The sequence below is a fragment of the Gorilla gorilla genome, chromosome 1, assembly GCF_029281585.2.
Source record: "Gorilla gorilla gorilla isolate KB3781 chromosome 1, NHGRI_mGorGor1-v2.1_pri, whole genome shotgun sequence".
Classification (NCBI taxonomy): Eukaryota; Metazoa; Chordata; class Mammalia; order Primates; family Hominidae; genus Gorilla; species Gorilla gorilla.
In genome coordinates, this window is record NC_073224.2 from 240176605 (window position 1) to 240200333 (window position 23729).

At 58.1% G+C, this 23729-nt stretch overlaps 3 protein-coding genes across 7 annotated transcripts in view; 1 reads left to right on the top strand and 2 right to left on the bottom strand.

Annotated features, from left to right (window-relative positions):
• AGRN (agrin) overlaps positions 1-3346 on the bottom strand; it is a 37396-nt gene extending 34050 nt beyond the window's left edge. For 2 of the 5 annotated variants that reach the window (XM_055381828.2, XM_055381812.2), the window contains exons 1-2: positions 2998-3346; positions 907-1168 (exon numbers count right to left, since the gene is read on the bottom strand). In XM_055381828.2, coding sequence (XP_055237803.2) covers positions 907-1168; positions 2998-3198 — 463 coding nt within the window. In that variant the 5' untranslated portion in view covers positions 3199-3346. The remainder of the gene's footprint in view (positions 1-906; positions 1169-2997) is intronic. The other 3 variants (XM_055381842.2, XM_055381837.2, XM_055381822.2) reach the window with 2 other exon arrangements.
• Positions 3347-9006: 5660 nt separating this feature from the next.
• Positions 9007-10103, bottom strand: ISG15 (ISG15 ubiquitin like modifier). Its single transcript, XM_055381846.2, has 2 exons — positions 9971-10103; positions 9007-9563 (listed from the first exon to the last, which is right to left on the bottom strand). The coding sequence occupies exons 1-2, from the start codon at positions 9971-9973 to the stop codon at positions 9069-9071; spliced, it is 498 nt and encodes a 165-aa protein (XP_055237821.2). The 5' UTR covers positions 9974-10103; the 3' UTR covers positions 9007-9068.
• Positions 10104-14443: 4340 nt separating this feature from the next.
• Positions 14444-15548, top strand: LOC129529164 (large ribosomal subunit protein eL39-like). Its single transcript, XM_055373234.2, has 2 exons — positions 14444-14455; positions 15324-15548. The coding sequence occupies exons 1-2, from the start codon at positions 14444-14446 to the stop codon at positions 15546-15548; spliced, it is 237 nt and encodes a 78-aa protein (XP_055229209.1).
• The last annotated feature ends 8181 nt before the right edge of the window (positions 15549-23729 follow it).

Sequence of the window (23729 nt, forward strand, 5' to 3'; positions counted from 1 at the left end):
CCCAGGCATGCACAGAGAAGGCAAGAGCAGTGGACAGTCCAGGACCCCACAAGGACCCCTCAAGAGCCAGGCTAGTGTCAGGGCAGCAAAGTTTCCTGCCGGCCAACGGAGCAGATCGGAGAGACGGGAAGTCAGGACCCTTGTCGTTGCCTTGAGGAGGAAGCATTCTCCAGACCCCCCCACTGACACATCCCTTCCCAGGCAGCCATGAGGGAGCAGACAGGATGTGGGGGCGACAGGGACCTCCTGTATTTTCCCTGCCACATTCCCCAGCCAACAATCTCAGTCCCCAACTGGGACTTGTCCTGCGGGGGCTGCCATGGGATTTCTGCCCCCACCAGGCTGGGGTCAGGGAGGGCCACTCCTCGGCCCTTCGGCAGAGCCATGGCAACAGCAAGCAAGACCTCACGATGGCAAATGCCCCACCCTCCACATCCGCAGAAGCCCTCGCCGCACAGCCTCGCCCTCCCGCCCGATCCCCACGGCGAGGGGTGCTCGACACGCGGGCCCGTCTAGACGGAGGTCTGGGCTAACACAGGGGCTTAAACAGCTGGGGACATTCACCTGTCCAGCTTCTCCCTGGAAGGGGCCTCCAGAAGGAAGTATGGAGAGCTGGGAGGAGGGGAGGAGGCAGGAGGCCATCTGTTTGCAGGGCTGGGACTTGCCTTGGGCCCCAGGGCTAAAGATGTCTAATGTGAGGGCTTGGAGATGCAGCTGGGGAGCCAGGGACGGAGAAGCAGAGAATAAGGTTGGACCACAGTCAGACCACAGGTCAGACTACAAGACACCCTGTGCTGCAGCCTCTGGCACAGCACGAAAGGACCCCTGACAGCGACCCCTGCAACCTGTCCACCTTGGCCACTGCCCTGACCCCCACAGGCCCCCACACGAGCCCCCACCACGCACCTTCCACGCAGAACTCCACCTCCTCCAGGTTCCGCAGGGTGATCCGCATGAGGCTGGAGTTGAGCATCAGCTCGTTCTTGTGGGCTGGCCACAGGTATGGGGGTGCAGGGTTCACAAAGAAGATCCTGGTGTCCCCAGTGGACACCTGGTTGTCACAGATGAGGGGGTCTCCAAAGCCGCTGATCACCACCTTGTTGCCGCCATCCAGCAGGCTCTCCCGGGCCACCAGGTCTTTGCCCTTCAAGTACCGCCAGACCCGAACCTGGGGTGGACATGGCGGTAGGTGTCATTAGTCCTCTCCTGGGGAAGGGGCTAGACTGGGGGCTTTAGGTGTTTAGGGCAAATGTCCACAGTAGACTCAAGCCCTGGGCAGAGATGTGGGGAGACCTCTGGGTCAGCCCGCTGGGCGGAAGCTGGGGGAAGCCCACACTGGCCACCACGGCCCACGCGGGAACGCTCAGAGATGCGTCACCTGTGAACACATCCCCTCCCCAGGTCTAACCAACTTCAGCCACCCCAGCTCCAATAACATCCCTATCAGCTAAGGCCGAATTTGGGAAGGGGGCCCACCTGGCTTGGGGTGCCTGCCTTCCACACTTCTCCCCACCTGCCCAGTGCTCAGGGCCCACCTCCCGGCAAGCTTGGGCAGTGGAGGAGGGGGACGGGGCGTCGGGGTAAGGGGCCAGCTTGGCCCTGTGGCTGGGCTGAGACGCCCCTTCCTCGGGCTTCTACAGTCTGTGCACTCAGGGCAGCCTGTGAACCACAAAATCAAGTTTGGGCAGTGCAGGGTGCCCCACCCTCCACCTTCTCAGCTCCTGGGGCCCTGAGGGCAGCTGCTCTGACGGTGGCCTGTGGTAAAGGCTACAGCCGACCTGGCGGCCCTCACAGGGACAGGGACCCACGCACTCACGCACTCCCCTGAGAACAAAGCCGGGAGAAGCAGCCCCTTCCTCAGGAGATCTGGGGGGCTGGGGCTGCCGGATGGGGGGAGAGACAATGGTTGGCCTGTCCACTGCGCAGCCCCTGCTGGGAGCCTCAGGACTGCGGCATCCGCAGGGACCCCCGCCAGTTGCGCAGGCAGAGCCTCTTCCACGCCCCCCAACAGTAGGCTCCAGGAGGCAGATGACCCAGGCAGGGGGAGGGCCTGGTGGCTTTCATCGCCTTCCCCCACCCCAGCCACACCCAGGAGCAGCGGGGAGGAAGTCGGGAAAATCCTGCAGGGGCCTGGCAAAGTGCCCTGGCCGCTGTGGAGGAGACTGGGCCGGCGGGGGAGCCCGGCTGTAGCCCGCACCGGCCAGTCTGAAAGAAGCTGCCACCTTCTCCACCTCCGTGGAGGGAAACGAGTGGATTTCTGGTCCCAGGAGATGGTTTTGGGGGTACACGGGAGCCGGCTCTGGGTCCCCCGAGCCCCTACTAGGAGAAGATGGTGGGGGTCCCAGCGTACCTACCCCGGGGGCTCCCAGAAGCACCTGAAGGAGAAACCACGGAAACTTCCCCTCCCCGGGGTGGGGAGCCCCGGTTCCCGCAGGAGCGCGATGGGGCACCGGCCCTGCCCCCAAGCACACGAGGCCCGGTGACGGCCCCGCCCACCTCTCTGCTCCTGCACGCCCCCCCCCCCGCACCACTGCGGCACCCCCACCTGGCTCCTGGGGTTGGGAGCTCAGGCTGTGCGCCTCTTTTTCTCTCCTGACCAACCCCTCTCGCCCCGGGAAAGGCCTCTGGGGAGGGGAACAAGCGGATCCCAGGCCCAGCCCCCGCTCCCCGCCCGGGCAAAGGCCCCCCCTCCCCAGGCCCCTCTCCTTCTCGGCCGGTAGGGAGGGCGCGCGGCAGCCGCAGTCCCTGGGCGAGGTGCACTTGTCTCCGCGAGGAAGGAGGCGGCGGCGGGCGGAGGACGGCGGCGGCGCAGCAACTTTCCCCGGCGCCCGCGAGTTTCCCGGGACCCGGCGACCCCCCCTCCCGGGGCTTGGCGGTCGCCAAGGGAGCCGGAGCGGGGGCTGCGGAGCGACCGGGACTGGTTCCCACGGCCTGGGGCGGGGGTCCCGGCGGGGCGGCAGGCGTCGCGAGGGGAGGCCGGGGTCCGGGTGGGCGCACCTTGCAGGAGTACGTGTGCTGCACCGGGTCCACGTTGAGAATCTCCTCCACCGTCCCGGTGAGCACCACGTTCGCCTCCTCCTCGCGCCGCTCCAGCGCGCGCTCCGGGCATGTCCCGCCGGCTCCGGGCAGGACGCACGCGGCCACCACAAGGAGCAGCAGCAGCCGCCGCAGCGGGCCCGGGTGGGACGGGCCGGCCATGGCGCAGGCGAGAGGCGGCGGAGGAGCGCGCGGGCCGCGCCGGGGACGGGACTGGACAGGACGGGACGCAGCTCCGGAGGCGGCGGAGCGCGGGCGGGCGGAGAGCGGGGGGGCGGGCGGAGAGCGGGGGGGCGGGCGGGGGCGGGGCCCGGGCGGCGCCCCTCCCCCTCTCTCCTCCCCGCCCCCCTACCCCCTCCCCGCGCCCTCCTCCCCCTCCTCCTTCCTTCCCCCTCCCGCCCCCTCCCTCCTCCCTCCCCCGGCCCGCCCGGAGGCCGGCGACCCGCGCCGCCGCGAACAAAGCCCCGGGACGCAGCGCCCGGCGCGGCCGTGGGGCGGGAAAGGGGCGGCCCGGGAGGGGGCGGGGAGGGGAGAGTGGGGGGCGGGTCTGGATCCCGCAGGCGCCCCTCCCCCGCCGCGGCCCCCCGGAAGTGCGGCTGCACCCGAGTTAATGCCTAATCTGGAGGAGACGTGACGGGACTGCCGAGGGGCTCCGGGCGGCGCCGAGCCGGGCGGCAGGGCTCGAAGGCCGCCGGGAGGGGCCCCAGACCCGGCCCCGATCCCGCCCCGCAGGCCGCGCCCCTCCCCCGCGGGGCCGGACACCGAGGCTCGGCCGCGCCGGACCCCCCGGGGGCTGCGGCGCGGAGGCGGGTCCCGGTGCCGGGGCGGGCGCTGATTGGCCAGCAAGGGGCGCGGCCCCGCCCCTCCCAGCCCCGCCCCCCAGGCCCCGCCGCGGGGAGGTTCGCGCCACCTTCCGTCCCGCGGCTGCAAGCGCGGGTCCCGCCACGCCCCCTCCCAGCTCTGGGCCGGGCGCCTCTGCAGCTTGGCCTGGCTGGGTGCAGGGGGAAACTGAGGGCTGGAGGACCCAAGTGGGAGCCTGGCCTAGCTGAAGATTGAAAGGAGGGAGCGGAGGCCCCCTTTGTCCCCTCAGAACTGTGTCTAGGCTGGGCGTGGTGACTCACGCCTGTCATCCCAGCACTCTGGGAGGCGGAGGCAGCAAGATCTCTTGACACCGGGTGTTCGAGACTAGCCTGGGCAAAATAGCAAGACCCCATCTCTCAAAAAAATTAAAAATTAGCTGGATGGGCCGGGCGCAGTGGCTCACGCCTGTAATCCCAGCACTTTGGGAGGCTGAGGCAGGTGGATCACGGGAGGTCAGGAGTTCGAGACCAGCCTGGCCAACATGGTGAAACCCCGTCTCTACTAAAAATACAAAAATTGGCCGGTGTGGTGGCACACACCTGTAGTCCTAGCTACTTGGGAGGCTTGAGGCAGGAGAATCGCTTGAACCCAGGAGGCGGAGGTTGCAGTGAGCTGAGATGGTGCTGAGAGGTGACAGCGTGCTGGCAGTCCTCACAGCCCTCTCTCGGTCTTCACGCCTCCTCTGCCTGGGCTCCCACTTTGGCGGCACTTGAGGAGCCCTTCAGCCCACCGCTGCACTGTGGGAGCCCCTTTCTGGGCTGGCCAAGGCGGGAGCCGGCTCCCTCAGCTTGCAGGGAAGTGTGGAGGGAGAGGCGTGAGCGGGAACCGGGGCTGCGCGCGGCGCTTGCGGGCCAGCTGGAGTTCCGGGTGGGCGTGGGCTTGGTGGGCCCCGCACTTGGAGCAGCCGGCCTGCCCTGCCGGCCCGGGGCAATGAGGGGCTTAGCACCCGGGCCAGCGGCTGCGGAGGGTGTACTGGGTCCCCCAGCAGTGCCAGCCCACCGGCGCTGCACTCGATTTCTCGCCGGGCCTTAGCTGCCTTCCAGCGGGGCAGGGCTGGGGACCTGCAGCCCACCATGCCTGAGCCTCCCACCCCCTCCGTGGGCTCCTGTGCGGCCCAAGCCTCCCCAATGAGTGCCGCCCCCTGCTCCACAGTGCCTAGTCCCATGACCACCCAAGGGCTGAGGAGTGCGGGTGCACAGCGCGGGACTGGCAGGCAGCTCCACTTGCAGCCCCCGTGCGGGGTCCACTGGGTGAAGCCAGCTGGGCTCCTGAGTGGTGGAGACGTGGAGAACCTTTATGTCTAGCTCAGGGATTGTAAATACACCACTCGGCACTCTGTATCTAGCTCAAGGTTTGTAAACACACCAATCAGCACCCTGTGTCTAGCTCAGGGTTTGTGAATGCACCAATCGACACTGTATCTAGCTACTCTGGTGAGACCTTGGAGAACCTTTATGTCTAGCTCAGGGATTGTAAATACATCAATTGGCACTCTATATCTAGCTCGAGGTTTGTAAATACACCAATCAGCACCCTATGTTTAGCTCAGGGTTTGTGAATGCGCCAGTGGACACTCTGTATCTAGCTACTCTGGTGAGACCTTGGAGAACCTTTATGTCTAGCTCAGGGATTGTAAATACACCAATCAGCACCCTGTGTCTAGCTCAGGGTCTGTGAATGCACCAATAGACACTCTGTATCTAGCTACTCTGGTGGGGCCTTGGAGAACCTTTATGTCTAGCTCAGGGATTGTAAATACACCAGTTGGCACTCTGTATCTAGCTCAAGGTGTGTAAACACACCAATCAGCACCCTGTGTCTAGCTCAGGGTTTGTGAATGCACCAATCGACACTCTGTATCTAGCTACTCTGGTGGGGCCTTGGAGAACCTTTGTGTGGATACTCTGTATCTAACTAATCTGGTGGGGATGTGGAGAACCTTTGTGTCTAGCTCAGGGATTGTAAAGGCACGAATCAGCGCCCCATCAAAACAGACAACTCGGCTCTACCAATCAGCAGGATGTGGATGGGGCCAGATAAGAGAATAAAAGCAGGCTGCCGGAGCTAGCAGTGGCAACCCGGTCAGGTCCCCTTCCACACGGTGGAGGCTTTGTTCTTTCGCTCTTTGCAGTAAATCTTGCTACTGCTCACTTTTTGGGTTCACACTGCTTTTATGAGCTGTAACACTCATCGCCAAGGTCTGCAGCTTCACTCCTGAAACCAGCAAGACCACAAGCCCACCGGGAGGAACAAACTCCAGACGCGCTGCCTTAAGAGCTGTAACACTCACCGCCAAGGTCTGCAGCTTCACTCCTGAGCCAGCGAGACCACGAACCCACCAGAAGGAAGAAACTCTGAACACATCTGAACATCAGAAGGAACAAACTGAAGACGCGCCGACTTAAGAGCTGTAACACTCACCGCGAGGGTCCGTGGCTTCATTCTTGAAGTCAGTGAGACCAAGAACCCACCAATTCTGGACACAGTGCAACTGCACTCCAGCCTGGGTGACAGAGCGAGACTGTCTCAAAAAAAAAAATTAGTCGACGGGCTGGGCGTGGTGGCTCATGCCTGTAATCCCAGCACTTTGGGAGGCTGAGGTGGGTGGATCACTTGAGGTCAGTAGTTCAAGACCAGCCTGGCCAACATGGTGAAACTCTGTCTCTACTATAAATACAGACAGGGCACGGTAACTCACGCTTGTGATCCCAGCACTTTGGGAAGCCAAGGGGGGAGTGGATCACAAGGTCAGGAGTTCGGGACCAGCCTGACCAACATGGTGAAACTGCCTCTACTAAAAAATTAGCCGGGTGACATGCACCTGTAATCCCAGCCAGTCAGGAGGCTGAGGCAGGAGAATCGCTTGAACTCAGGAGGCGGAGCTTGCAGTGAGCCGAGATCACACCACTGCACTCCAGCCTGGGCGACAGAGCGAAACTCCATCTCAAAGAAAAACAAAACAAAACAAATACAAAAATTAGCCAGGCGTGGTGACACGCACCTGTAATCCCAGCTAGTCGGGAGGCTGAGGCGGGAGGATCACTTGAGTGTGGGACGTGGAGGCTGCAGTGAGCGGTGATTGTGCCACTGCACTCCAGCCTAGCTGAGAGTATGACCCTGGTAAAAGTAAGTAATTTTTTAAAAAAAAGGACTGGCTCGGTCAGGCCCAGTGGTTCACACCTGTAATCCCAGCATTTTGGGAGCCTGAGGCAGGCAGACCACTTGAGGCCAGGAGTTCAAGACCAGCCTGGCCAACATGATGAAACCCCATCTCTACTAAAAATACAAAAATTAGGCCGGGTGCGGGGGCTCACACTTGTAACCCTAGCACTTTGGAAGGCTGAAGCGGGCGGATCATGAGGTCAGGAATTCGAGACCAGCCTGGCCAATACAGTGAAACGCTGTCTCTACTAAAAATACAAAAAAAAGTTAGCTGGGCGAGGTGGCGGGCACCATTAATCCCAACTACTCGGGAGGCTGAGGCAGGAGAATCGCTTGAACCCGGGAGGCGGAGGTTGCAGTGAACCGAGATGGCGCCACTGCACTCCAGCCTGAGCGACAGAGTGAGACTCTATCTCAAAAAAAAAAAAAAAAAAAAAAAAAGCACGGGTGCGGTGGCTCACGCCTGTAATCCCAGCCCTTTGGGAGGCCGAGATGGGCGGATCACGAGGTCAGGAGATTGAGACCATCCTGGCAAACACAGTGAAACCCCGCCTCTACTAAAAATACAAAAAAAAAATTAGCCGGGCGTGGTGGCGGGCGCCTGTAGTCCCAGTTACTCGGGAGGCTGAGGCAGGAGAATGGCGTGAACCCGGGAGGTGGAGCTTGCAGTGAGCTGAGATCACACCACTGCACTCCAGCCTGGGCGACAGAGCGAGACTCTGTCAAAAAAAATAATAATAAAAAGGACTGGGCCTGTGGTGCCCCCCTCACCCCAGGCTAGCTACAGATCTCTGAGCCAGAAGCCACAAAGGAGGCCCTGCCCCCGTTGGGGGTTCGGGAAAGGCCCCCGGCTAAGTGCTTCACTCGCCCATTGTGACACAGGGGTGAGGTGGGGACCTGGACACAAGGCTGGAGCCAGGACACCCCCTGCTGGGCACATGCGGGCACACAGTGGTCCTGGTGCAGCCAGACGGGGGTCTCCCCACCTGGATATGGACCCCCACAGACCGGGGGGACTCTGTGTCTCCAGCTGGATCCTCCCGAGGGCTCTGAAAGCTGAGGCCCAAGTGCCTGGAGTCCAGACTCTGCATGTCCCTCTGTGCCCCGTCCTCGCTGCGTCCCAGCCGACATCCGTGCCCCGTCCTCCCTGCATCCCGGCCAACAGCTGGCTTCTAGGAGACTCATTTAGCAAATTGGAATAGGAGAAACAGAGAAGGGTGCATGGGTGGGGGAAGGGGTGTAGCTTGTAGCTTGTACTGAATTGGGGGCCCCCCACCTGGGACAAGCTCTTCTTCCTGGACGGTGTCAGCCCCAACTCCAGGTGCCCTCCACTGCTGGCCACGGCCCCTCCTTCACGCACAGCCTTGAGGGGGTGTGCTTAGCCACCCAGGCTGTCTTCTGCAGCTGGCCCCAGTGGTGATGTGAGTGCTCAGGACCTGTCTCTACCCCTCCCTAGCCCAGCCCAGGCAGGTGGAGCAGGCTGTGTAGGCTGGGCTAGGGACGGCTGAGGCCCCCAGCCCCCAGTTCCTATGGAGAGCCTGCCTCACAGCCCACCAGGCAGGCCCCAAGGACTCACCCCTTACTGCTCCCAGGGGCCCACTGGGAGCCTCCCCTTTTGATCTGAGCAGGCCGGTCCCTGCCTAAGCCGTCTGCTGTCCCAGATGGAGGACAGGCAGGATGGGCTCCAGCAACTGTGTCTCTTTTTCTTTTCCTAGAAGTTAATTTCCCAAAGGGTGGGGAGAGCTGTCTTACTTCAGTTTCGGGGTGGGGGGCTCCCTATTTTGATCCCTCGAAGCTGTAACTGCAAACCCTTATCCCTTCACTTGGCAGCCCAGGCCTGGTCACCAGGATGGACCCTGGGTTCTCCCTCCTGACTTCTCCCGCCCCATCACCAGGGGTCTGAGGTGGACGCTGGAGGAGGGGCAAGCACAGACACAGAGGCAGCCATTTCTCTTTACAACAGCCTTTATTTCCGGCCCTTGATCCTGCTCGGATGCTGGTGGAGGCCCTTAGCTCCGCCCGCCAGGCTCTGCGCCGCCTCCCCGCAGGCGCAGATTCATGAACACGGTGCTCAGGGGCTTGAGGCCGTACTCCCCCAGCGGGAGCTGGTCCTCCAGGGGCTTCCCCTCGAAGGTCAGCCAGAACAGGTCGTCCTGCACATCCTCCAGCCCGCTCACTTGCTGCTTCAGGTGGGCCACGGTCTGCGTCAGCCGTACCTCGTAGGTGCTGCTGCGGCCCTTGTTATTTCTCACCAGGATGTTCAGAGGCTCATCGCATTTGTCCACCACCAGCAGGACCGTGCTGCCGGGGCCCAGGCCCTGGCTGGCAAGGGGGACCCCGTCCTTCAGCGCCACACCGCTCGGGTGGACAGCCAGACGCTGCTGGAAGGCGTGCACGCCGATCTTCTGGGTGATCTGCGCCTTCAGCTCTGACACCGACATGGAGTCGCTCAGGGACACCTGGAATTCGTTGCCCGCCAGCATCTTCACCGTCAGGTCCCAGCCCTGCAGGCGTCACACAGGCTCAGAGACTGCAGTGCCAGTCCCAGGCCCACCACACACAAGGCACTGGCTGCAGGGCGAGCTCCTGTACCCAGGGACAGTGCTCCCTCCTGTCTGTCCTCTACATCCCGTTGGCAGGGACCCCAGGCACAGAAGGCACTGAGGGGTCATTACTAGAAGGCCAGCTGCCCACCGCCATCCCGTGGCCTCCCTTTACCTGCTAGGGTGCCCCTCTGTGCCCCACCCTGAGGATCTCAGGGGTGACCTGCTTTCAGGAGCACACTTAGAACCTGGCCAAGCTCTGAGCAGCTCCGCTCTCCCTGCACCCCTGGGAGACCTTGGCTGGGGGAGGGAGACGAAAATTGGCTGGCACAGAGCCCACCTCCCCCCACCTGTGACATCTGCCTTACCATGGCTGTGGGCTGTGGGCCGCGGCACGAGCTCCTGTACTCGCAAAGATGAGTTCGCTGCCTCTCAGCCGCCGGCTTCCGCAGGCAGCACCCGGCCCTATTATAAGCCTGAGGCACACACGTCAGGGGGCGTGCCGGCGAGCCTGCACTGGTGGCCAAATTTGGCTTCAGTTTCGGTTTCCCTTTCCCAAAGCATGCCCCAGAGTGAGAGGAAGAAACAAAACCGAATGACCGAAAGACAGGGAAAAGCAAAAGTGGGGGTGGGCAGGGTCGCAAACGCACTGTCAGGGCCGGGCACTCCGGACAGCGGACGGCATCCCCACCCCCACCCAACACCCTGGAAACACCTAAATATCGCGCATTCCAGATCCTTCACAGGATGCACTAAAGCTGTCATCACATGGACTAATGGTTTCATTTTCCATTTACCAACTTGCAAAATTAGTAAACTTGGAAAACATCCCCATGGTTAATTGAGAAACAAGAACTCCAAACTACCCAGAGATAACAACACTCGGTTTAGGGCAGTATTTGCTCAGATTGGTGTTTTTTTTGTTGTTGTTTTTGTGTTTTTGAGACAGGGTCTCTCACTCTGTCGCCCAGGCTGGAGTGCAGAGGCACGATCTCATCTCATTGCGACCTCCGCCTGCCAGGCTAAAGCGATCCTCTCACCTCAGCCTCCCATGTAGCTGGGACCACGGGGGTGCACCACCAGGCCCAGCTAATTTTTTGTATTTTTAGTAGAGATGGGGTCTCGCCATGTCGCCCAGGCTGATCTCGAACTCCTGGGCTCAAGTGATCCACCTGCCTCGGCCTCTGAAAGTGCTGGGATTACAGGCGTCAGCCACTGCACCCGGAGCCTCAGATTGTTTTTTAATAAAAGAGACCTATCTTTTATTTCTACAAAAATGAACTCTGGGACACTATTGAGAAAGTAAAAAGACAATCCATAGAATGGGAAGAAATATTTGCAAATTATCTATCTGATGAGGGCATAGCATCCAGGACATATAGAGAACTCTTACAACTCAATAAAAAATAAAAATAAAAAAAAAGGCAACTCAATTTTCAAATGGCCAAAAGACTTCAATAGATATTTCTCCAATGACATAGAAACGGCTGTAAAGTGATGCCCAACATCATTATTAATTGGGGAAATGCAAATCAAAACCCCAGTGAGATGCTATTTCCTACTAGTATGACTGTAATAATAAAAATAAAGGCCAGGCCGGGTGCGGTGGCTCACGCCTGCAATCCCAACACTTTGGGAGGCTGAGGCGGGTGGATCACCTAAGGTCAGGAGTTTGAGACCAGCCTGGCCAACATTTTTAGTAGAAACCCCATCTCTACTAAAAATACAAAAATTAGCTGGGCGTGGTGGTGCACGCCTGTAATCCCAGCTACTTGGGAGGCTGAGGCGGGAGAATCCCTTGAACCCAGGAGGCAGAGATTGTGGTGAGCCAAGATTGCACCAGTGCACTCCAGCCTGGGCAGCAGAGCAAGACAGTCTCAAAAAATAATATAAAATAAACATAAAGGCAGTAACAAGCACTGGGGAATACATAGAGGAACTGGAATCCTGGTACATGCATTGCTGTTGAGAATGTAAAACAGTGCGGCCGCCGTGATGCTCAGAATTATCGGGAACCCAGCAGTTCCACTTCTAGGCATGTGTCCAAAAGAATTGAAAATAGGTGTTCAGATACTTGCATACAAATGTCCATGGCAGCACAGTTTACAATAAACAAGTAGCAGAAACGGAGCACACGTCCATCAGTGATGGATGGACACACAAAGTGTGGAATGTCCACACAATGGAATATTATGCAGCCATGAAAAGGACGGAGGCACTGATTCATGTGAAAGAACCTTGAAAACGTTATGCTAAGTGGAAAGAGCCAGACACGAAGGCCGCAGAGTGTTGGTTCCATTCACCACAGGGGAAACGACCGTAACTGGTAGAGCCGCAGCACAGGAAGCCAACCCCGTTACTGGGGGCCAGGGAGGGGGAGTCAGGGGGTGATTGCTTCAGAGCCACAAGCCCCTTTGGGGGTGACAATGTTTCAGAACTCCACAGAGGTGATGGTTGGACAACGTGGTAAATAACTAAACGCCACTGGATTTCATTTTTTAAAATGGTTAGTTTTATGTTATATGAATTTCACATCAATAAAAAGCAAAGGTGAAAAGGCCTCACCATACTTTCACCGTTTTGTAACCCGCTTCATTCATGCAACAGTGTATCATAAACATCTATCCAGGCCAGGCGGCTCATGCCTGTAATGCCGGCATTTCGGGAGGCTGAGGCGGGAGGATCATTTGAGATCAGGAGTTCGAGACCAGCCTGACCTACATGGCGAAACCCCATCTCTACTAAAAATACAACAACAACAAAAAAGGCCAGGTACAGGGGCTCACGCCTGTGATCCCAGCACTTTGGGAGGCCGAGGCAGGCAGATCACCTGAGGTCAGGAGTTCAAGACCAGCCTGGCCAATATGGTGAAACTCCGTCCCTACTAAAAATGCAAAAAATTAACTGGGCATGGGCCGGGCGCGGTGGCTCACACCTGTAATCCCAGCACTTTGAGAGACCGAGGCGGGTGGATCACCTGAGGTCAGGAGTTTGAGACCAGCCTGGCCAACATGGTGAAACCCCATCTCTACTAAAAATACAAAAATTAGCTGGGCGTGGTGGTGGGCGCCTGTAATCCCAGATACTTGGGAGGCTGAGGCAGGAGAATCACTTGAGCCTGGGAGGTGGAGGCTGCAGTGAGCCGAGATCGCTTCACTGCACTCCAGCCTGGGTGAGACAGCGAGACCCTGTCTCAAAAAAAAAAAAAAAAAAAAAACCCAAAAAACAAAAACACGCATCTATCCGTGTTGGTGGACGCATCTGTGCAGGTTGTTTTAACAACTGCATGTTTCCCATGGAATAATGAGCCTGTTACAGTACAGAGTTAATTTAGTTAATTTAGTTAACCCATCCCACATCACTGAATACTTAGGCTGTTCCCAAATTGTCGTTGTTACACACAGCACATAACAAGAGAAGGATAGCTAAGACTCAGTAATAAACAAATAAATAAAATATTTAAATAAGATTCAAATAAATAAATAATTTTTAAATAAACAAGTGTAAGAGTGAAAAATCAACATATTCTGAATATGAATCCTGGCCCTTCCCCGTCTCCCAGCAAATCTCAGGGTTCACCAAAATTGTCAGCATCTGAAAACCAAAGAGGAGGCGGGGTGGCGGCTCACGCCTGTGATCCCAGCGCTTTGGGAGGACGAGGCGGGCAAATCACTTGAGGTCAGGAGTTCAAGACCAGCCTGGCCAACATGGTGAAACCCCATCTCTACTAAAAATACAAAAATTAGCTGGGTGTGGTGGCGCACACCTGTAGTCCCAGCTACTCGAGAGGCTGAGGCAGGAGAATTGCTTGAGCCCTGGAGGTGGAGGTTGCAGTGAGCTGAGATCGCGCCACTGCCCTCCAGCCTGGGCGACAAGAACAAGACCCTGTCTCAAACAAACAAACACCACAGTCCCAGGACTTTGGGAGGCCGAGGCAGGCAGATGGCTTGAGCCCAGGAGTTTGAGACCAGCCTGGGCAACATGGTGAAACCCTGTCCCTGCAATACATAAAAAAATTGGCCGGGCGTGGTGGCGCACACCTGTAGTCCTGGCTACTTTGGAGGCTGAGGTGGGAGGATAGCTTGAACCCGGGAGGTGGAGGTTGCAGTGAGCTGTGATCGCACCACTGCACTCCAGCCTGGGTGACAGAGTGAGACCCTGTCTCAAAACCAAACCAAACCCAAGCAAAACAAACAAAAAACCCAGGATTTTCTGTTTATTTTTATCATTTTAGATGCCCTGTTAAACATGGTATATGTTTCCTGATTTCTTTTCTTTTTTTTTTTTTTTTTGAGACGGAGTCTTGCTGTCGCCCAGGCTGGAGTGCAGTGGTGCGATCTCGGCTCACTGCAAGCTCCGCCTCCAGGGCTCAAGCAATTCTCCTGCCTCAGCCTCCCGAGTAGCTGGGACTACAGGCGCCCACCACCACGCCCGGCTAATTTTTTGTATTTTTAGTAGAGACGGGCATTCACCGTGTTACCCAGGATCGTCTCGATCTCCTGACCTCGTGATCCGCCCGCCTCATCCTCCCAAAGTGCTGAGATTACAGGCGTGAGCCACCGCGCCCGGCCCGTTTCCTGATTTCTTAATGCTGACGTACGGTGCTAGAATCTTCCTTTCCTTTTGGTTACTTCATCCCATCTCTGCCAGTTGTCTTCCTGCTTCGACAGAACCAACCCCAGGCACAGGCACCGAGGAAGGTGACCAGACCTGCAGTCACTTGCTTTAGTTTCCTGGGGTTGCTGAACAATGTACCACAAACTGGGTGTTAAACTTCACACCACAGAAATGTATTCTCTCATAGTTCTCCAGGCCAAAAGCCCAAAATTCATGTGGACTAAATGACCAAGATTGTCAGGCTGGTTAAAAACAAAAAACAAAAAACAAATCAGGCAGGGCATGGTGGCTCACATCTGTAATTTCAGCACTTTGGAAGCAAAGCCTAGAGGATTGCTTGAGCCTGGGAGTTTGAGACCAGCCTGGGCAACATAGTGAGACCCCACCTCTAAAAAAAAAACAGCCAGGCGTGGTGGTGTGTGCCTGCACTCCCAGCTACTCGGGAGGCTGAGGCACGAGAATGGCTTGAACCCGGGAGGCAGAGGTTGCAGTGAGCCGAGATTGCGACACTGCACTCCAGCCTGGGCAACAGAGCAAGACCGTGTCTCAAAAATAAAAATGAAACAAAACGCCGGGCGTGGTGGCTCACACCTGTAATCCCAGCACTTTGGGAGGCCAAGGCAGGTGGATCGCCTGAGGTCAGGAGTTCAAGACCAGCCTGGCCAACACAGTGAAACCCTGTCTCTACTAAAAATACAAAAAATTAGTGGGGTTTGGTGGCAGGTGCCTGTAATCCCAGCTACTTGGGAGGCTGAGGCAGGAGAATTGCTTGAACCTGGGAGGCAGAGGTTGCAGCGAGCCGAGATCGTGCCATTGCACTCCAGCCTGGGGGACAAAAACGAAACTCTGTCTCAAAAAAAAAAAAAAAAAAAAAAGAAAGAAAGAAACAAAACAAACAACTGGCTCTGTGTGGCTTCCAGAGACAAGAATCATCTGAAACATAAAGACACAGCAAGTTTGAACATCAAGCAATGGAAAGAAGCATACCACACAAATATTAAGTAAAAGGAAGCAGGTGTGGATATATTAACAATGTCATTAACATACTAACAAAGATCATGGAAGAAAGCATAATAGACACAGGAGGTCCCATAACGATAAAAGCTTGAGCCCCCTCCCTTCCCTTCCCTCCTCGGCTGTCGCCATCATCTGTGCTGGACCCCGATTCTCGCCGTGTCTTCTCACCAGACTTTCAGAATTAAGCGATTCCTGGCCAAGAAACAAAAGCAAAATCGTCCCATTCCCCAGTGGATTCAGATGAAAACTGGTAATAAAATCAGGTACAACTCCCAAAGGAGACACTGGAGAACAGCCGAGCTGGGTCTGTAAGAATTGCACGGGAGATGGCACACGTATTTATGCTGAAGGTCATACCTGAAGCTCACAATCACGTTACCACATCAAGCTGGAAATGTCACCACGATCTGGAGAGTTGAACATGTTTTACTGGGAATAAATTTTTTCTTTTTTCTTTTCTTTTTCTTTTTGAGACAGAGTTTGCTCTTGTTGCCCAGGCTAGAGTGCAGTGGCGCGATCTTGGCTCACCATGACCTTTACCTCCCGGGTTCAAGCGATTCTCCTGCCTCAGCTTCCCGAGTAGCTGGGATTACAGGCATGCGCCACCACGCCCGGCTAATTTTCTTTTTTTTTTTTTTGAGACGGAGTCTCGCTCTGTCGCCCAGGCTGGAGTGCAGTGGCGCGATCTCGGCTCACTGCAAGCTCCGCCTTCCGGGTTCATGCCATTCTTCTGCCTCAGCCTCCCGACTAGCTGGGGCTACAGGGGCCCACCACCACGCCTGGCTAATTTTTTGCATTTTTAGTAGAGACGGGGTTTCACCATGTTGGTCAGGCTGGTCTTGAATTCCCAGCCTCAGGTGATCTGCCTCTGCCTCTGCCTCCCAAAATGCTGGGATTACAGGTGTGAGCCACTGCACCCGGCCTGGGGATCTGTTTTTTCTCTCTGAATCTGTTATGAATGCGTTGGTTGGCTGGGTTCAGTAATAAACATGTGAGACCTTTCATTTTTTTAAAAAACGGTTGAGCTCAATAGTAATTTCAAACTTGTGTGCATTCAATAACATAGCCACACAATATACAACTTCTAGTTACAAACCTCAATATTCTACTTATGATGTAGGAAATCATAACAGCTACTTACAAACTAACTTAAACTTCCTTAAACCTTTTATACAGGATCAATAATGTTGGATATATGGATATATGTGTTTTATTTTATTTTATTTTATTTTTTTGAGACAGAGTCTCGCTCTGTTGTCCAGGCTGGAGTGCAATGGCCCGATCTCGGCTCACTGCAAGCTCCGCCTCCCGGGTTCACGCCATTCTCCTGCCTCAGCCTCCCGACTAGCTGGGACTACAGGTGTCCGCCACCACGTCCGGCTAATTTTTGTATTTTTGGTAGAGACGGGGTTTCACTGTGTTAGCCAGGATGGTCTCAATCTACTGACCTTGTGATCCGCCCGCCTTGGCCTCCCAAAATGCTGGGATTACAGGCGTGAGCCACCGCGGCCGGCCAAGGCGGGCAGATCACGAGGTCAGGAGATCTAAAAATACAAAAAATTAGCCGGGCGTGGTGGCGGACGCCTGTAGTCCCAGCTACTTGGGAGGCTGAGGCAGGAGAATGGTGTGAACCTGGGAGGTGGAGCTCGCAGTGAGCCGAGATCGCACCACTGCACTCCAGCCTGGGCGACAGAGCAAGCCTCAAAAAAAAAAATTATTTTTTGAGACAGGGTCTTGCCCTATCACCTCGGCTAGAGTGCTCTGATGTGATTGTGGTTCACTGCAGCCATCTGGGCTCAAGCGATCCTCCCCCACTGGCCTCCCAGAGAGCTGGGAGGACAGGCATGAGCCACTGTGTCCAGCTTTGATTTTATTTTTAAGCCCTTTAACTATCTGGCAACAACAAAAATCGTCCCAAGACTGGTCCTAACCACTTATACCCGCGTGCCCTGGTCCAGACCACAGCAGCCTTTCACACGGGCTCCTGTGGACACGTCCAGGTGGTCCTGCTCCCGTGCTGACCCCACAATCCGCTCTTCACCCAGTCGCCAGGCTGATCCGCACAAAACCTCACACCGTTCTCCCTACCTCTCGGGCAACCAGCCGGGCCTTGGTTCCCGCATCGTGGCCTCTGGCCTCTCCCAGTGTCCCCTCCGGTCACCCCACTCCTGCCCCCATCCCAGGCTCTTGGCTCCAAAGCCGGGGCCTCTGGGCCATGCCTGGCCCACACAGGCACGCTCTCACTCCAGCCCTTGAGACCTGTCCCCGACCCTCCATCCTCCACACATCCCACCGCCCTCCATCCTCCACACATCCCACCACCCTCCATCCTCCACACATCCCACCACCCTCCATCCTCCACACATCCCACCGCCCTCCATCCTCCACACATCCCACCACCCTCCATCCTCCACACATCCCACCACCCTCCATCCTCCATCCTCCATCCTCCACACATCCCACCACCCTCCATCCTCCATCCTCCACACATCCCACCACCCTCCATCCTCCACACATCCCACCACCCTCCATCCTCCACACATCCCACCACCCTCCATCCTCCATCCTCCATCCTCCACACATCCCACCACCCTCCATCCTCCATCCTCCACACATCCCACCACCCTCCATCCTCCACACATCCCACCGCCCTCCATCCTCCACACATCCCACCACCCTCCATCCTCCACACATCCCACCACCCTCCATCCTCCATCCTCCATCCTCCACACATCCCACCACCCTCCATCCTCCATCCTCCACACATCCCACCACCCTCCATCCTCCATCCTCCACACATCCCACCGCCCTCCATCCTCCACACATCCCACCGCCCTCCATCCTCCACACATCCCACCACCCTCCATCCTCCATCCTCCACACATCCCACCACCCTCCATCCTCCACACATCCCACCGCCCTCCATCCTCCATCCTCCACACATCCCACCACCCTCCATCCTCCACACATCCCACCGCCCTCCATCCTCCATCCTCCACACATCCCACCACCCTCCATCCTCCACACATCCCACCGCCCTCCATCCTCCACACATCCCACCGCCCTCCATCCTCCATCCTCCATCCTCCACACATCCCACCACCCTCCATCCTCCACACATCCCACCACCCTCCATCCTCCACACATCCCACCGCCCTCCATCCTCCACACATCCCACCACCCTCCATCCTCCACACATCCCACCGCCCTCCATCCTCCATCCTCCACACATCCCACTGCCCTCCATCCTCCACACATCCCCACCATCCTCCGCCCTTCAGTAACCGCTGCCAGGGTCTTTCTCCCTCACCAGAATGTTAGTTCACTGCTACACCTGCCTTGTATGTTTAATGAAACTAAACGTAAAATGTAAACATGTGCTGAATGGTAAGTTGTCAAACATTCTGATTTCTTCCCCCCTTTCTCTTTTTTAAACAGCGATCGGGTCTCACTAGATGCAACCACTTACCCAGGGTGGTCTTGAACTCCTGGGCTCAAGTGATCCTCCCTCCTCGGCTCAAGTGATCCTCCCTCCTCAGCCTCATTCTGATTTCTTAATAAATTCAATAACATTCTCCAGTCTTTCTCCTTAAATGATAAACCTAAATGGTTTGAGACGGAGTCTTGCTCTGTTGCCAGGCTGGAGTGCAGTGGTGCGATCTCGGCTCACTGCAACCTCTGCCTCCCGGGTTCAAGTGATTCTCCTGCCTCAGCCTCCCGAGTAGCTGGGACTACAGGCGCGCGGTACCACACCCAGCTAATCTTTGTATTTTTAGTAGAGACGGGGTTTCACCATGTTGGCCAGGCTGGTCTCCAACTCCTGACCTCAGGTGATCCGCCCACCCCAGCCTCCCAAAGGGCTGGGATGGCAGGTGCGAGCCACCGTGCCTGGCGATAAACCGAAATGTTTTATTCCGTGTGCGTTTGAATTTAGAATCTTGAGGCGCACCCGCTAAAACACTCCTGAGTGTAAAAACTCTGAGTCTGATTTTTTACAACTTGAATTAGGTGAGATTGACACACACACGTGCATCTATTTAATGTGTAATTTAATGAGCTCTGATGTGGGCACCTGGCAACCCGTCAAACACGGGTCTTCGTGCTTCGTCGTGTCTCTACACGTCTCTACGTGATCCTCACCCGTGGAGGATCATGCCAAAGCTCCCTGCCTTCCCGCAGAGCCAGGGTGATCTCAGGTGGGTGAGCCCTGTCAGGGTCCGAGGCCTGGGCCAGGTGCAGGGCTGACTTGGCGCCCTGGACTCTCAGGGAGGCTTGAGCCTTGCTCAGGTTGGCTGTTGCAGGGGTCTGGCCTCATCCATCTGGAGGAGTCTACCAGCCTGCAGCCCACTCCCTCGCTCTCATTCAAATCCAGACCCTTCCCCACCTTCCCATCTGGCCAGTCACCACTCCTCAGCCGCCGCCCTGGATGGCACCTGAGTGACTCATGGCTCCTGATGACATGTGGACTTTGGTTAGAGCTCGAAGGTCACTCCGATGACACGGCTGGGCCTCCGCCTGTCCCACAGGACAGGATGGGCTGGGAAACCCCACAGGGGCACCACGGCGCTCTAAGAAAGTCACACCGAGCCTGTGATTCCCTGTGGCCAGCGGATGATGACCTGGAAACGTGTCACTGGAGACCCTGGGTTGGCCGCCTTTCCTAAGAAACATGGATTGTTGACGTCGGAGGCTGGGCTGATTATACAGGCAGCCCCTCCCCTCCAGATCCCATGGGGAGGAGCCTCACCCTGTCTCTCCACCTGGGACCAGGAAGGCCGAGCTGCCACCATCTGACCTGGGCCACAGTCTCGCACTGCTGGATCCCATCTTACCGGGCCGGAGCCTCCCCACCCACTTGGCAGGCATGTCACCTCCCAGCTGCAGCCCCCTGTAAGGGCTTCCTGGGACAGCAGGACCTGAGACAGGGCGGAGGGTCCCACTCCACACAGCGGACCCAGTGGGCCACTTAGAGTCACCTGGTGTCTGGTGGGCTTGGACCCCGGGGAGGGCGTCTGCAGGTTAGAAGCATGCCTCCGGCTGCGTCAGGGAGGACAGAGTGGAGGGGCAGGCCCATGAGCAGGGAGGGCTGCCGTTCCAGCCAGGGGGAGGCACCCAGCTGGGGAGAGGTTGGGGGTACGTGGAGCCTGGCGCGCTGGACAAGAGGGACCCTCTTAGACCTAAAGGACCTGGCAGGGGACGCGGGAGCTGCACACCTTTGGGGAGCAGGGGGCCCAGAAGCCCCGAGCCGGACACCTGACCCCACACGGCCACGGGCAGGGCCCCCGCGCTGGGCCACGCATGCCCCTCCGCCTGGGGCAGTCACCGGGTGCGAGGTCGACCCACGGCTGGCTTCAGAAAACTCCGACCCACTGGAGACCCAGGCCCAGCTGTCCTGGGGGCACTGCTGCGGGGGGCACTGCTGTGGGGGGAACTGCTGGGGGGGGCACTGCTGCGGGGGCTAGGGCTTGGCCATACCAGGCTCCCTAAAGTCCCTGCCACTAAATGACACTTTCATCCCAGCCTTCCCAGGGCCAGCAGGGCAGATAAACCCAGGGGGCTCATCAGGCAGCCCTGCCCCTGCGAGAGGAGGGCAGAGGCAGGCAGTGGAGGGGAGGAGGGGTCAGTGTGTGCTTCGACTCCTCTGGAACTGGCTGCTGTGACTTGCTTTGGCCGATGGAGTGTGGTGGAGATTTTACTATGTGCATTCTGGACCCTGGCCTCAAGAGTCCCTAGTCTTCCACTTCGCCCTCCTGGAACGCTGGCCATGTGTTAGGAGGAAGCTGACTGAGAGTGGGTAGGACTCCAGGCCGCACGGCTCTGGCAGAGAGCCCGGCAGCTGAGGGACAGCAGCCCCAGGTGTCCAGCATGGCTACCCTTGGGCCCTTCTCACCCAGCTGACCTTGGCCCAGGGCCGCAGGCTGTGAGAGGCCCCAGGAAGCCGCTGGCACCGCCCTGATCCCCACTACGGAAAGAATAGGCAGGTGGTGCTTAAGCCACCAAGAAGGTCGGGATTCCACACGGGCTGTGGTCTGCCCACATGAACAGGAAGGAGGGAGGGTGAGGGGCAGACACAATGGCCGGCCAGATAGGCTTCTCTTGATAAGGAGAGAACAGACAGGGGAGGAGGAAGCCGCAGATGCAGGCTGTGCATCCGCCCGAGATCTCAGGGCTGGCGGACAGCAGAGGTGGGAGCTGGGAGGGGGGCAGAGGGAGTGGAGAGGCTGGACCGTGGAGGGGTGCAGTTGGGAGAAAGGACCCAGTGGGGTAAGTGGGGAGGGGACAGGACCCCTGAAGGAGAGGAAGTCAAAGTTGGAGAATTGCTGGTGTGGATTTTGAAGGCATGGCCGGGAGAGTGACAGGGAGCAGGTGTCCCCTCCTGCAGGAAAGGGGTGCCGATGACTTCAACACAGTGAGGTCTGGTCACAAAGCGGGGGTGGTTTTGGTGGAAAAGGAAAGCAGTCTGGGAGTGCCAGTGAGGAGGGACAAGGGCACCCACCTCGTCCTGGTGCAGCAGAGAGAAAAGCAGCGCCTGCTGGGAGCAGGAACGGGCTGGGAGGGCATCCCAGACAGGCAGGGTGGGGAGACTCCAGCACCATCCCGCTTGCAGACACAGCTCCCACCGCTGCTGAGAAGGCATGCAGGTGGGGTGGCAGTGGCACCAGCTTGGTGCTGCTGCTTCTGCCTGAGTCCTGGTCTCTCTCTGGCAGCCTGGATTCCTGCAGCCCTGGCCTCCTGTCACTACAATCCCAGCAAACACCCAGGAACAGCTCTGCGCCCACCTCGGCTCTCCGGGAGAGAAACCCACACCGACCCCAGCCTTGGTTCCTCAGTGGCTTTGGCCCCAGCTGCATGAGTGCACAGCCCACTGCCCTGGGCAGGAGTTGGGGACCATGCTGAGGACCACCTGCAGGGGGTGGCTACAGGTCTCTGATGTCAGGAGTCAGTGTGTGAGGGGGGTGTTGAGGGCCGTGGCGAGATGGCGGCCGCCACCTCTGGGTCAGAGGTTGGGAGGGGAGGTCACAGCCAGAACCTCACAGGCCTTTTGGGGACACTGGCTGGGGTCATGGAGTGCGGCCACAGTGGCCCAATGTGAGGAGACCCCCCCCACAAGGCTGAGGCCCCCAGGTCCAGCCTAGAAGACACCCCGGTTTTCCCCACAGTCTCCCCACTGGCGTGTGAATGTCCTCATCAGTCACCCCCCTTAGCTAACAGGGGGCTGTGCAGATGCCCCGGGGCCACCCGCCATTTGGAGCTTGACCCACTCAGGGCCAGGGGGTCGGCTGGATTTCAGTGGCTCCCAAGAAGCACCCCTTAGATGGGGGGGACGGGTGGGGAAGTCGCTGAGCCTCTGCCTCTGTGGAAGAGAGGAAGGGATCAGCGAGGAGGGAGCAGGGGTGAGGAGGGAAGGGTCACTCTCCCTGGGTCAGGGCCCCAGCCCACCTCCACTATTCCAGTCTTGAGTGCCGCACCACAAACCACCCCAAAACAGCACGCTCAGCAACCACCCTACTGTGTGCGCGCGGCCGTGGAACGGGGCGCGCTGGGACCTGCGCCGGAAGCTGCTCAGGAGTCTGGAATCCAATGCTGATTCCTCCACGGGGCCTCTCCTTGAGGCCAGGGCGTGCTCCCTCCCAGCACGGCAGCTGGGTTCCAAGAGCGACTGTCCCAGGACAGTGAGGTACGCGTGGCGTCTTCCAAGTCAGCCTCAGAAGTCATGTCCTGCCAAACACCCCATTCTTCCCGGCTGAGACTGTCACAGAGTCTCATGTAGAAGGCATTTCAAGATATGGGGATGGGAGATACTATCACGGCCGTCTCTGAAAAACGCAACCTGCCCCCAACCCAGGTGTCGGCACCATCCCAGGCTGCAGCCCGGGATCCACCCCCACACTCAGAGCAAGGGAACCCCAAGGCCCTCAGGAACCCTGAGGCCCTACCACAAATCAAGGCCAGATTCGAGAGGCAGGGAGGGGACCATCAGAGGCCAAGGGCACAGACCCAGAGAGACAGACACACAGATGGGAGCTGTCCTGTGGCAAAGAACGTGGGAGGAACACAGTCCCCAGAGACCCTGGAGTGGGCTCCCTGGCGGGGGGCAGGGGGCGGGGGGGGGGCGGTCTCTTCCTCTCCAGAAGAGCAGAGGCAAGTGCTGGTGGCCCCTCCTGCCTCTGCTCAGCGAGGACCCCTCCTGCTGCCCGGGGGCAGGAACCCTGGCAGATGGCCGTGGGTGCTCACTATGAGTTGGACGCCGTCAGTGGCTTTAAAAGTAGAATCTCCTGGCCAGGCACGGTGGCTCACACCTGTAATCCCAGCACTTTGGGAGGCTGAGGTGCGTGGATCACCTGAGGTGGGGAGTTTGAGACCAGCCTGACCAACATGGAGAAACCACATCTCTACTAAAAATACAAAAATTAGCCAGGTGTGGCGGCACATGCCTGTAATCCCAGCTACTCCAGAGGCTGAGGTAGGAGAATCGCTTGAATCCAGGAAGCA